The sequence below is a fragment of the Pelobates fuscus genome, chromosome 5, assembly GCF_036172605.1.
Source record: "Pelobates fuscus isolate aPelFus1 chromosome 5, aPelFus1.pri, whole genome shotgun sequence".
NCBI classification, from domain to species: Eukaryota; Metazoa; Chordata; class Amphibia; order Anura; family Pelobatidae; genus Pelobates; species Pelobates fuscus.
In genome coordinates, this window is record NC_086321.1 from 205,146,277 (window position 1) to 205,161,034 (window position 14,758).

General features: G+C 38.1%; 1 protein-coding gene across 1 annotated transcript in view; it reads right to left on the reverse strand.

Annotated features, from left to right (window-relative positions):
* Positions 1-1,134: 1,134 nt before the first annotated feature.
* AOPEP (aminopeptidase O (putative)) overlaps positions 1,135-14,758 on the reverse strand; it is a 579,895-nt gene continuing 566,271 nt past the window's right edge. Inside the window, exons 15-16 of the mRNA XM_063454969.1 lie at positions 4,880-4,966; positions 1,135-1,601 (exon numbers count right to left, since the gene is read on the reverse strand). Coding sequence (XP_063311039.1) covers positions 1,461-1,601; positions 4,880-4,966 — 228 coding nt within the window. The 3' untranslated portion in view covers positions 1,135-1,460. The remainder of the gene's footprint in view (positions 1,602-4,879; positions 4,967-14,758) is intronic.

Below are 14,758 nucleotides of genomic sequence, written 5' to 3' on the forward strand. Positions count from 1 at the left end.
ACTTATTTACTTATACCAAAATAAACTAGTATCCCAAATACGGAAATACAAACAAGCTTGTGATAAAAAAAAAAAATAAGAAGAAATTACCTAGTTAATGTCACATTGAAATGTCCCACTTAATGGACTTAACCGAGAACTAGTTACTCAACTCCACTTCACTATTAATTGGAATACACCCAAGTGTGTGTGTGTGTGATATATATGTATATATCTTTTTGCAGTAGAATAGTCCTAACTGTCTTATTTTGTCTTATTTAACCAGGATTTGTAGAGTGTGTCAGACATTAGTAAAACAGATTTACTCAGATGCCCTATTGCCTGGTATGCTTGCAGTTTTATATTTAGGTACTATATAAGAAGGGTATGAAATCTCAGACTAACATCTACAGGTTAAAATAATTTAAATGTACAAAATATGTGAGATTCTTATCTGCTCAATAAAAGCTTACCGTACTCCTTATGCCTCAGGGACCTCAAGCTAAGTACCCGACCATAGTCCCATTATAAGAATATCAATCACATCTTTTAAAATATATTGGTAACAATATTTTTTGAGCAATGTGATTGTTAACATTTACCACCAATCATCAACAAAGAACAAAGCATAGGGCATTTTGGCACATAATGGTTGTTTTGTGCAGACCAAAGCAAGAGAAGCCCTCTAATTAAAATATGCACAAATTCCTGTAAAGGTGACCATCTCAATTTCCTACCTAGTCTTATCCAAAGTTATGCAGACAGCAGCATAAACAGTAAGTGAGTTGTGTTATTTCATTAGACAACTATGTCAAATATGCTGTACTTCATAAGACTTTCATTCCACAGCAAACTAAATGTGCTAAATGTACATGTGCAAACAATGAGGTTACCTTAGGGTATTCCAATGTGTGAGTGAAGAACCAAGTATGAAAACTTAATTTTGAAGAGATTTTACATTAGTAGTTTAAAATGATCATAAATACTGACACTTGCAATGCACCTGGTGGTCTTATAGAATTAATAGGATTGCTGCTCATAAAACATCACAGGTGTTAAGGTATAAACCACAAAAAGAACAAAACACTCAACACATAGAACCGCAATGTGGGAAACATTTACAAAGATTATGTTCCAAGGCAGGCACCTGATATATTTTGTGTACGCCAGTAAAACTGGATTTATTTTTTTATATGAAAAAAGACAAAGAATTATAAAATTTAGAGGACACATTACAGACAGTCTAGGCACATGATTTTCTTATTCACACGTTAAAAAAGTATCACAACCCCTTTGTTGTTGGTGTCTTGCAAGTTCCCTGAAGGCCCTGCGCCAAATAAAATATTGTTCTATTCCAAGCTAGAACAAGTAATCTAGCCGTAGTGCCGCTCTTAATCCTGTCAAGTTTAACTCAGGTTAAGAAGAACCCACTGAGCGCTTGGCTGGTTTAATCACAGTATCGCTCTATGGAAGTAATTTCACTAAAATAACATTTCTCCCACCACTTTTACACAGGATACATCCATTTGATCTCTGACAGCAGCAAAGCATCTGTGTGCAAGTTCTTGCTGTCTGGCATTCTCGTTCACCATTAGTTCTCCGTAGAGATACACACCCATGGCCTGTTGAGAAGAAAAGAACAAGTAAACATTTCTATCGCATGATCATCCAGCACTCAAGCATGTTTCTTATGTCCCCATTCCGTTCCCACCCAACACCACCATCTTTGCGTGCTGCAAAAGGAAAATACTAAATCTTTGCATAAGTACAGTCAGCAGACCAAAAATGGCTTTGATAAAAAAAAACAACCACAAACTGACTCATTATTTTCTTCTATAATAACCAAATTGAGGAATTCCGGGGACAAAAGAAGGAGGCATCTTTACAGGCAGGCCTTTCCCAACGCTATGCAAGTACTACGGCAGCTTCAGCTGTTTAAATAACTACCAGGGGGTTGTAGACTGTTTTGGAGATTGTAACTATGTATCCGTAGTACATAACAGACAGCAATTATGGAAATAGATGTTATAATAGTGTGTCCTTCAGCTATAAATGGTATGGAGTTTCTTTTTCATCCCAATCAGATGTCAAAGAAATTAAATAAGGCTTTTTTATTTGCTGAAGAGGTAAAATAGTGGAAATAAAAGTCCTTTTAACATAAGACTCCATTAAAGCTACAGTTTTCTTATTAATGAACGGACCTTTTTCAAATCTTACTTCATATATTTTTAAAGCACAAGAATTTGCTCACATGACAAACGTACACGGTAATGTAGCCAGAGATGCCAGGCACTCCTTTCCTGTTCATTTAGTCCACATTATTCCAACGAGTAATGTCTACCTGCATTATATTGTGGAGATTCTAGAGAAAATAGTGTAGAAGCAAGTGATGCTTATAAAACAGTGTGCGAGGCAAACACAACTATGAACAGATAGCAGCAACTGATACATCACTCAGCTCTCTGCTGCTTTTAAGGGGGGAGATAGTTACCGACTTCCTCTATAACTAACAGAGAAGGTAATGTGTTCCAACTGTAATAGAAAAGTGAAAAACTCAAGAGTCATCACATTTCTAGTACTCAATTAAAATAATAATTTGGCACATCACAACCGACTTGCTAGTACTGGTATAACTCCTAATAAGTCCTAATTGTATGCCTCAGCAGTTGTTCCCATAAACAAATATAAGGCAGAATGCTTACAATTGTGTAAGGGGTTACCAGCCTATAGCTACTCCCTCCTAATAGCCTCCTCCTACTGATGTTTTGCCTGCATTTTTGTAAACCCACCTCTCCCTTTTTAATCTCTTTCAACAAGTGGGCCCTCTTTTTCAGGCCTACCCTGTTGGTGTCCCACAACCGACTTGCTACTACTGGTTTAAATAAATCCTAATTGTATGCCTTAGCAGTTGATCCAATACATACATCTCTATGTTCTGTACGTTCCTGGAGTAAAACTTTAAGTGATTGGCTCATTTGGAAAAATAAAAATAATGATTAATGAACCAGAACCTTCACTACATGGCATAGTTTGTTATGATCTATTGATTCTATACAATAATGGTTATGTATAGAAAACATTACAAATAAGCCTACACAATAAGAAGACACTATCAATCCATTTTTTTTAAAAATGTAAGTATAAAACAAAATCACTGTTTCTCTCACTTATTACAATAGACCCTTTGATGGCGTTATTCCCTGACATGCTATGCAAAATATATAAACTAAACAGCAGGAACACAAAAATGTTTTCTTCATACTACCATAAGAGGATTGAAAAATAGTATTGCCTGTTTCTTTATTACGATTCTTTGTGAATCTGGAGAGGCAACCAACGTCATCTCTACCATGCAGTTTCTATAGGCAGGTCTGAGGACCACTCGCTGTGCAGGTGAAGAATTACTGGAAGGGCAATGTAATATTAGAACAGTGCTTAGAAAAGAAAAAAAAAAAAGGCTAGACTTTGGCTTCAGGGTAGGAACAGACATATTGTTCTGTTTTATTATCGTGGTTTCCCAAGCACTAGAGGACTTTATGCTTCTATCTCGCAATCAAAGATACAAGTCAGTGCAAGTAACACATGTTGTAGTTTGAGAGCAGCCAGGAATTTCAAACAAACCCAAAGCTGGTTTAGCTAGTGCTAAAAAAAGAAATCTATGGGATTAGGGAGTCTCAGTCCTTCTCTTATAAACCTCTTTTCATCTATCAGAATTTCAAAAAAACAACTATTGCTTTCTTCATCTGAAACACAACATCTATTGCATACACTTCTGTCACTGCTGTTTTGTAACCTGCTAAGTGCCCACAAGGTGTAGTGTTATGACATCAGGATGTGTATTCTCATAAAACTGCGTATTGTAGTATTGAGGTGTGCAATGAAAAGTAAGGTAACAGTGGTGTGTTATATGTAACTAATATATATATATATATATATGCATGCTTTTGGCTAAGTTGTCGTAAGAAAACAGGGCATTATGTAAATATGTAATGAAAGTATAATTGTGTGGCTAAGTTCTGGAGATAAATCATATAGGTATACGTGTGGGCACTGTAATGAAGATGTAAGGGGTGCAAAGTTACTTAATTAGGGGATTACTTGATAGAGAAATGAGGTTTAGAAGAGAGGATAATGTAGGGATGTAAATTGGGAAGGAGTATATAGTGTAGATATTTAGTGACATTGTGTTGGTGGGTGACATTGAGATAAGGAGGGGCAAGATGTTGACTGGGTGCTAGTTGAATATCTGTAAAGGGTAGGAAAACCGAAACTGGGGACATTTTTACACAATACTTTATGTAAGGATCATACGTTGCTACACCCTTTAAATAGGAGTTTGAAAACACACAGTACAGATTTGCTTGGGAGAATGGGTGCTATATGGTATAACATGGATAGGTCAATTTAAAGTGATCCCATCAAGAATGTATATATATAAAAAAAAGAAAAAAATAATAAAAGAGGTGATTCATTTCCCTTATTTTGATTATACCAAACAGAATATATCTGAGGAAACCTTACACTCTAGCTTTACCATTTTCCTTGATGTCAGCATGTGTATACAGGATTACATAACAGACACATATTATGTCCACAAGCCCACTTTTGAAAGTCATGCCACCCACTCAGGCTTCCTTTAGCAAACCACTAAACCCACATCAAGACGCTGGGAAGTTGTCCCCCAATACAATTATGAAAAGACTCTGTGCTTAACTTTCCACCCGGACATAAATCTAACAATCACATATTTCTTGTAACAAGCATTTGTAACATTACTTTTTAGCATTTTATAAAAAGGTCTGCTACTTTCAGCGAAACATTTACTAAAATTAGCTCTGCCAAAAACCACAACATGATACAGTTAGCAACTTCATAACAAGATATACAAAACATCCGGTACCTGATCTTCATGTAGGAATGTTTCCACATCCTTATAGGCCGCTGTGAATTTATGCTTTATTACCAGTTCACACCACCGATGGCGAACCTATCAGTAAAACAGAGACTGCTCAGTTAAAATCATTAAAATCTTAAAGCCCCTCTTCCCAAATACCCACATCAATTTATTGATTAAACATTGACACACGTATTGTACTTATTGTTATTATAGATCACCAGAATGATTATCTACATCATCACATACACAAGCTATACTTTTTTGGTTGCTTTTCATAAAGTAAATCTACAAAATGTTTGAGTTAAAAAAGGCCACTGCTAGAATGATAAATACATATGGAAAAGCAAAGAAATATAGTTCACTAGGCAGATGAGACAAATTAAAAAACAATAGTTCAAAATCACAGCTTCAGTGTGCTTTACGGTGTAGGTTTATTAACAGGTAATCATGGAAAGATTTACTAAACCTCTGATTCTATTCTGCTGGGCTACATACTATGCTCAATGTAACCTAACGGGACTTTAATTCTACCACTTCCTACCAAGGGCTTATTCAATCCTCCTAGCTAAATAAGCTTATATCCAAGAAGTGAGCACAACAGCATTTAAAGTAAGGAATGCGTGCAGTCTGCTAATAACGCACCATTATTGTGCCTAGTCTCATGCATCCACCATAAATTGTGAAATATAAAAATATAATTTCATTATTTCTAGCCAAATGTTATTTAATTATGTCAAATTGTTACTAGAAGCTCACTGTAGCTATACTGGTATTCATGGGGTTGAGATAATCTTCGTCTTAAGGACTAGTGCTATACAGACACTCTTCACTTATCGACCGGGTTCTGTTCCTACGACCCGGTCGTAGAACGAATTGGTCGGTAGGAGTTAAGGGATTCCCTGCTCTGGTGCACTGGTCTATGTTCAGGTTAACTTCCCCGAACATAGACGAATGCACCAGAGCAGGGAATCCCTCTAATCTATGTTCGGGGAAATTTTCCCAAACACAGATTAGAGGGATTCCCTGCTCTCATGCGTTCGTCTATGTTTGGGGAAGTTTCCCCGAACATAGACATGTGCACCAGAGCAGGGAATCCCCACGACGGCTCACACTTATGCCTGGTCATAAGTGCGAGCCGTCGTAAAACAGGTAGGTCACTAACTGAGGACCACCTGTATAGGAAATTATAGCAAATTACATTTTCATCAGGGGACACCTTGTTACAATATATTGAAAGTCAACAAAAAGCTTAACAAAAGTTATATACAACTTCATTTGTATTTGTTTGTAAGCAGCAAAACGATTTTGAGAATATCAAACTAAGACATGAGCAAGTAAACAGCTGCGCTTTAAAGGAACACTATACTGTTAGGAATACAAAACTCCTAGTACTGCAGTGTCCCTCTGCCCCCAGCAAATCTAGGGGTAAAAATTATTTTTAACCTTTACCTAGTCAGGCTCCTCCTCTGCTGACATCAGCCAATCAGGGGTACCTAATGTGCAAGCGCAGCGAGCGCCACACACACATTAGGACTTCCCTATAGGAAAGCACTGACTCAATGATTTCCTATGAAGTTTTGCTTCATGCTTGATGTCCTCTTGCAAAGCATTGTGATGTCCAGTGTAGTTTTACAGAGTCAACAGCAGGAAGCGCCTCTAGTGGCTGTCTGGTAGAAAGCAACTAAAGGCAGTCTTAGGCAGTTTCTCTAAAACTGCAGAGCTAAGGGGATGGGGGCAATGCACCCAAACCAGTTCAATGAGATTACATGGTCTAAGGAACCTATAGTGTCCCTTTAAAACAGAAACAATGATAACATTATTTCATGTTAGACATAAATCAGTTGAGGTGTTTTGTGATGACATATAGGGAAACTGTAATTTCATACCAGTATTTATCAATACATTAGTAACTTTTAACACATATATCAGACCTGCAAAATGGGACCCAGGCCTTATGTTCAACACTCAAATGAATATTTACTAAAGTTAGAATTGTCTGGAGTTCAAAGTAAATTTAAAATTTAAGGGAAAAGTAACCGAACTGGAATAATTCTCCAAGTCAGCTATACTTTGGCTACAAGTTTGGTTATTTTAGTCTAAGCTTAGACATTTATTTTGAATTCTCTTACAATTCTCTCTGTGAGGTTTACACATTCATAATGCCAATTGAACAGGAGTTATTGCCACTGTAACAGGAATATTGAAAATTCAACACCTCAAGAACCTTGAAACTATTTTTTAACAATTAATCAACGGACAAAAATATATCGATACTGCAATGTCCAAATTGAACTTAATACGTTAATGACACAACTATATCTATTAGCATCATCAATGCACTTGTTTGTCTGTAACTTTTAACCTGTGATGTAATGGAAAAGTCTGCCAATGTACAAGTGTGAGATTAACAATCAAAGTTTTAGGCCTGGTTTTAAGATAATACATTTCTGACTTTGGTGATATTACAGGCAGAAAAAAAGGTTTGTACATTTTGGATTGTAATTTCTGAAAAAAAACAATAACAAAATCATTTAAATCCTGCATTTTCAGAGAAAAGCTAGTGTTTACATTAGTGCCCAGTAACACCTCTAGTGGCAGTCATTCAGACGGCCCCTAAAAGGTGCTTCCTAGTCCAGTGCACTGGCGTTCAGCGTCTCTGCATGAAGCATGGAGGCGCTGAACGTTTCCTATTGAGATGCATTGATTGCTGCACATGTGCAATAGGCTCCCAATGCTTTCCTATTGGAAAGCATTGTATTGGCTGAAATCATCATCACTTTTGATTATCTCGGCTATGGAGGTGGAGCCATCTGCGGTGAGACCAGCGCGGTGTTGGAAAAAAGAGGAGTAAAATAACCTTTTCAAAGTGAGAAAACTTGAGCCAATTATCTAAACAGCCACACTGGGACTCCTTTAACTGTCACGTGATACTAGTTGAACTTAAAAAACAAAGGGGGTGGGGCCGGACTGTCATGGCATTTGCATGCACTTCCAGACTGCTCCTAACAAAAAGTAAAACTAAACTTATGAACGCTGCTATTTCGGCTCTGAATCTGGGGCTGGCAGCATAATCTTGGTCTCCTGCACTGAGTGACTGTCTTGGAAGAGTTTTCCATAGTCATTTACTGCTGTCCAGCGGAAGCTTTCGATTGCAGCCCAAAGGGCCTGATACATGCTGAGGATGGGAGATACGGCCGATCTCGGACGTGTGCATGCAGCTAATGCCCCGCAATCCCCCCCTTTGGGCTGGTGGGGGTGATCCCAGCCCACACCCTGAAGGCTCCCCGGATTTGTTGGGGTTTGGTTTCAATTCAGCGGACATCAGTCCCGCCAATATGGGGAATGTCACGTGTGCTCCCGCATAGAAGCACACCATCCCTACTCAGCAGACTAGATCAAATATTCACTGCCTTCTGGTAGAAATTGAAAGCCAGGCAAAATACACCCGTTCCACAAGCTGAACGTGTACCGCTCAGTATGTCCAGACAACACAAATGCCAAACGGCGACTCCTGGAATTCAAGCGACACACCTGGGATAGCGAAGGCGGCCTGTGAAGAGGGAGAAGTACAAGCCGGCACCGAGGCAAGGCATGCATATAACACAGGGGACGCTGTTGAAGCGGGACAAATAGAGATGGGAATCCCCACTGCAGGCATGGGGCCGGATGCTAAAATCTATGATACAAGACCTGCAGACCAGAACAAACCAGGGAAACTATGTCCTGCCCATGAAGGGCATAGGTTGATCAGTACACTGGATGTTCAGCTGTGTCCCATTGCATCACCTGCCTAAATTACGGCTCCAGTCCCTATAATTCAAGCTTCTATTTTCTTTTCTTTTAATTTAATCTACTAAGCATAATCTGTTAAATTTGGGGTAATTAGTTCTTCTCACTTGGGTGGCTCATGGGTGTACTACTAATTTCTAGTTATTCTAGCAGTCCAGCTCAGCTCTAATCATAGATTTAAGCTCACTTTACAAACCACAAAGCTAGTACACTTCTTTTATTCTACCCTAACTAGACAAGGTAACACTGAGTACATGAGCATGTTTTATTTACTATTAATGTCTAACTTGTCTCATGTGTCTACTAGCTTAGTTTCAGCCACTGTATTAGACATATATGCCTAGCCTGAATTGTTAAAACATAAAATTAGTGCAGTTAAGTCAAAATGCCACGCATCTATTTTACTATGTACATTGATGGGCTTGCTATAGCTGTTGGGGCATTACAGGCTTGTTTGTATTATGCACTGCAAAAATAAACATTTACAAAAAACAAAAACAAACCATAAAAAAACAACATCATTTGGAAACTGTTCAATAGTTTAATTTACTGTTTGCTCATTATAAAAATATACAAATATATACTAATAATGTTATTCACTAAAGTGGGAATTGCTGGAAATATAAAGTGAATTCCAAAATGTAATCTATTCCGTTTGCAGTTTGGCTATTTTCACCTTAATTTTGCCATGTACTTTGAATTCCTGTCAATTCCCACTTTAGTTAATAAATCTGTTAGACTTGAGGGGTTTTGCAACCACCACATTCTGATAAGGTAATGCCCACAACTCAGTCGTTAGGTCATACGTGTTGATGATGCAAGACATTTCACCCTGAAATGGCTAAAAGCATAGAGTAAGAAAAATGTATTCTATGGATGTAACAGCAACACAGCTATGGCGGTAACATGCCTTTGTGCCACAATCTTCACCATGGTCACAGCAAAGGACACGGTCAGCTATATATATGAAATGGAGAGAATAGGAAACAGGCATTTCCTGTCAGCCCAAATCAAACAGCACAGACTTTCAATATGGCTTCTAAATAAGAGCACGTTCCACAAATAGTGTCAGCTTCCCTTCTAAGGAGTGTTTCTACTCTTGAAAAAAAAAAAAGCTTACAGAGCAATCCAAGTATGCAACTGCTGCATCAGACTTCATGATTTAAGAGAATAGAGAATAGCTTTTTATATTATTACTGGACAGAGTTTGGAACTGATTGACTTTATTGCAGAACTGAACAGTGATAAACAGATCATATCAGAAAGTGTACTTATTTAACCCCTTAAGGACCAAACTTCTGGAATAAAAGGGAATCATGGCATGTCACACATGTCATGTGTCCTTAAGGGGTTAAGATCTGTAAGTCATCTGTGAATGTATGTTATCTATGTGTATACAGGCAACCTACATCTAGTGTAATAGTTCATGAAATAGAGACACAAAACGTTCCTTAAAATTGGTTTTCCACCACATACTTGTGTTTCTCTAAATTCAGGAATGGATTGTGTAAGTGATGATGCATGATGCTTTGCATGAGTGCCATATGGATGTGCATGTTTTGTGATTGCCATGTTGGTGCTCTATGTGATCGTGTTCTGTTAGTCAACTAACTCAAGAACTCTACGGGTTTGAACTAAAGAACTTAAACATTGAAACATAGCATGTGATAGCAGATAAAGACCATTCAGCCCATCTAGTCTGCCTGACACATCTTTGCTGGGTCACTGAGCCAAACATCTATTCTCCGGGCTGAAAAAACTGGTGTGTGATTTCATCCCAGACCTCACTGCATAACCCTAAATGTGAGTCGTCTACCACTTTACATTAAGCATTGCACATTTTTGAGGAGTAGTGCCCCCAAAAAAGAAGGATGGGAATATCATCATCAAGATCAACATGGAAGCAAATCATTTTTTGTGAGCAATTTATGATTCTATATTTTGTACAAGATATGCAAGAGAAACATATGGAGCATACAAATTGATGCTCTTTCATTTCACATTGGACTTTTTTGTGCAAACTGGATAATGATGAAATTGATGAGGAGAAACAAAACAAAGCCTGTTTCTAATGGCAGGTAATTGCAGGTGCAAAAGCAAGGTTCCTATTTCACACAATATTATATACGTAATGAATTGTTTCATTTCAGGCAGGTAGGCTATGCGGCATTGATTTTTTAGAAATCTAAGAAAAAACTAAGTCAAATGTTTAAAGTGGCACTTAAGACATCTTCGCCGTGCTTTGCAAACACACATACAAGTCTTTTACAGGAGGGATGGACAGATAGGTGGCTGTGTCATCACATGTGCAGGTACAAAAAAAAGGAAATATTTTTGATTAAGAGTGTGGGACAGACGGGGGGATTAGTAAAATGCAAAATGCTGAAATTTATTATCATATGTTTTGGCAAAAACTATACATAACTGAGCAGCAAAATCAAGTACAATTTCTACCTTTCCACCTGCACACAATAGAACTACAATCCAATTATGTATGTTACAAATACACCAATAACAATCACAGTTTATATGTGGAAAAATAATCTTACCTGCCGACAACCATCTATTAATTTAAAAGAAATGTAGACCAAAGTAATCCCTTTTTATATAGATAATGAAATGAGCAGCAGACAAACCCCATTCAGACAAGGAATAGGCTCCACCAATCAGTATCTTCACATTCTAGTCTATTAAGTTTTCTCAAAACCGTAAACTCTTATTGCCATCAGACGTCCAGGATTGAGATAGATACATTTTCAAACTCACACAGAAACAAAAGTAGTGTGCAGCGCATATATAGAAGACCCACAAATAGTTATAGATAATACATGCACAGTGGGTAAATGTGTGATAATAATGGTATTGATCAATCTTAGTAGATCTTAGTAGATCTCCTTAAAGCGACACTACCTGAGCCAGTTTCTTAAACAGACTCTAATAAATGCTTGTGATCTACTAAGATTGATCGATACTAGGGTATTTATCTCATCCATTATTATCACACATTTACCCACTGTGCATGTATTATCTATAAATATTTGTGTGTCTTCTATATTTGCGCTGCACACTACTTTTGTTTCTGTGTATCTTTGTTCTTGTGGGATTTATGTGATTGTGCCCACCAGTGTGTCCTAGCTGCTACCGTTCTAGCGCCACAGACTGTACCTTTCTCCTTTTTACATTTTCATACTTGTACAATTTAACCGAAATCTTTTTGATTAGTGAATAACCCTCTTGTATTATATAACGTTTATTAAAGGCTAGAAATTCTTACATTTAATTAAAAGACAAATTCTTACCCCTCACATACTTTACCAGCATTAATTCAGCACGCACTTTACAAATATCTGAACCAGAGATACTCTAATTACTTACATTAACGTAAAAACTTTATTTTCATTTAAATAACCATTTCCCTTCTACAAACAATAATCAAATTCCATCGCTGTTTCTGCCTGTTGACACATTCTTTTCCAACTATAAAGATGCACATCTCTATTGTTGCTTAGCATTTCTTTCAATGATCCTTTTGTTCTGTGATTATGCTTCGCACTTTCCAGAGGGAGGGACAGTTGGAACGGGATCTACCTGAAAACATTAACTCTACTGTGATATGAGAAAAGGGCTAATTGTCACTGTGCCCACTACAGAGCGCAAAGCAACGTAATTGAAGGGTGATCCAAGGTTCGTGCAAATACTCCCACAAGTCAGGAAATCCCCACTCATTTTTAAACCTGGGTTTATGGGGTCTGCTATTCAGTGCATCTGATAGACTACAAATGTTTAACCTATGCCTGCTGAGTGATGCTTTTAGCAGCCCTATGTGTACATAGTATGACCAATCTATAAAGTATGTACCTTAACTGATGTGCTTAAAACAATGCATACATTAGTTGGAATAGATTAAATCTATCCCTAAAAGTTATTCCTTCTATTTGTGTTCACCAACGATACCATTGTTACCTAGTGTTAACCAATAATAAGTAGCTGCAGTGGGTTTTGTCTGTAATTTTTTTTTATTGAGGTGAATGCTCATAATACAGAGCATGCTATATGAATAAATGAATCACACTAGTGATGTCATAGTACAAGTATATAGAATAGGTTAAAGCACACAGTTTTTTGTTTTTTTTGGTTGTAAAATGTAAGCAGGCGATAATAAACAGCGCATGGAGCTTAAGTAAACCCTTATCATTATTTGCACTTATATCAGAAACAAATATAAGACCACCAGGGAGACACATATAATTAGATAAAAAGCTTGGTCATCAAAAGTCAGAGTCCACATCTTTAGCCCAGGTAGCAGGAAGCCTGAGGTTAGCCAAATCTCAAGGAAAGTATCCAACGCAGAATATTTATAGTAAAGGCTTGTGGAGAATGGTGAAACAGAGAGTGACTGCGAAGCCCCTTATGCTCCATACCTCCAATGTCCCCAGTAAGCTCTTTCTGCCCCCATTTATTTCATATTGGTGACTATGGTGAACTCTCCAGTGAAGTAGACAGGTAAGTCGTTAAGAACCCCTCAGGGCTCCATGCCCAGGAAGAAAGCTGCAGTTGTTTTTGATTCACAATGAATGATAAATCCAAATACATTTCTTTTATATACTGGTTTGGTGGCCTTCTTTATTGCTTTTAAGTATCTTATAAAAATGATAATTCTAACAGAAATACAATGACTTCACTTTAGCCCCAAACTCCACCACTTCTGATCACATGGCCATGAGTTATGAATGACCTATTCATCTGTGGCCCAGACATCTTAATTATTTTGTGGACAGTTTCCCAGCATAGCAAGCCTTTCTCATATACACTATCTCCCTTAAACCTTCCCAACAACATTAACAATAATAACAACAGCAATCAACACACACTAGTTTCAGAGATAGATACCCAATGCCCCGCGGAGAGGTGCAGACTGAGGGACATGGAAAGGACTCGGCTAACAAGCCAAAAAAAACAAAAAACAGGGGATCGTATTACAGCTTTAATCCCCGACCTAGCCAGTAACCTTAACATGAAGTGAATAGTATCCTCAAACTGACGATATGTTGGAGACTTGCGTGTCCCAAATTGCAAATCTTCTTAACATATGTACTACCTGCTTGCTTTACTTTCCAATAAAAACAGATTTACAAAAAAAAAAAAAAAATAACAACAGCAATCATAATTTTTTTTTAAAGTTCAAGTTCTTTTGTTGTAAATCTTTATTTTTGCAGTGCTTATAGTAATTACATGCTTACGTATGGTACCCCAACGGCATTCCATACGTAGGTTTCAAAACATTTGTTACATAGGGTAATAGATGAACAGAGCACTTTTTTTTTTTTGTTAATACAAATGAATATCAATCAGATAAGAGCATTAATTTAACATTTACGTTGAGTGTCCTCGCTTTAGATGGGTGTACCTGCTTTACTACGTTTGCTATTGTAAGTATTGATGTCACACTATGGGTATTACAGTAAAAGGTATAGTAGGGCACATAAGATTCTGCAGTGTTGGTTACTGGAAATCACGGTAAAACGACACCATAGGTTACATACAGTTTAAAGACATGCTTATATGGGAGATCACGTTAAGCTAGCTGGCAAAAGCATCTCTGCAGCCCAGATAACATTATACCATGCGGTAAGCAGGGAGACAAGATTGGTAGCAGGCTTCTTTATGGTAGCCCCTCCAGAATCAGTGAGGGGTGGCATAACTGGTTAACCAAAGCGTGAGTTGGTGAGAGTTCCTGCAGGGGGACGTAGAGAGAACAGGTATTACTAGTCCACAGAACAGTCCCATTTGGCCCATGCCGATTCCTGGCTTGTAGGTCTTAGGTGTCAGTCCGCTGATGTGCGCCCCGGGGTCCGCTGATGGTCGCTGTGGGCTGGCGTCGCTACGCCGCGTTCCCTTTGGTGGCTGCCCTGCTGTCTAGGGCCGCTGGTCTTCGGCCTGAGGCCTGTGTAGGTGCTCTTGCCTTTTGCCATTGGGCCCATCACCAGGTCCGTGGGCCCAGGGTTCCGCTGGGTCGGTACAGTAGTCGGTCAGTTGTTCGGCTAAAGGTATCAGTGCCGAAACAGCAGGAGTTTCCCCGGCTTCTCCCTGGGT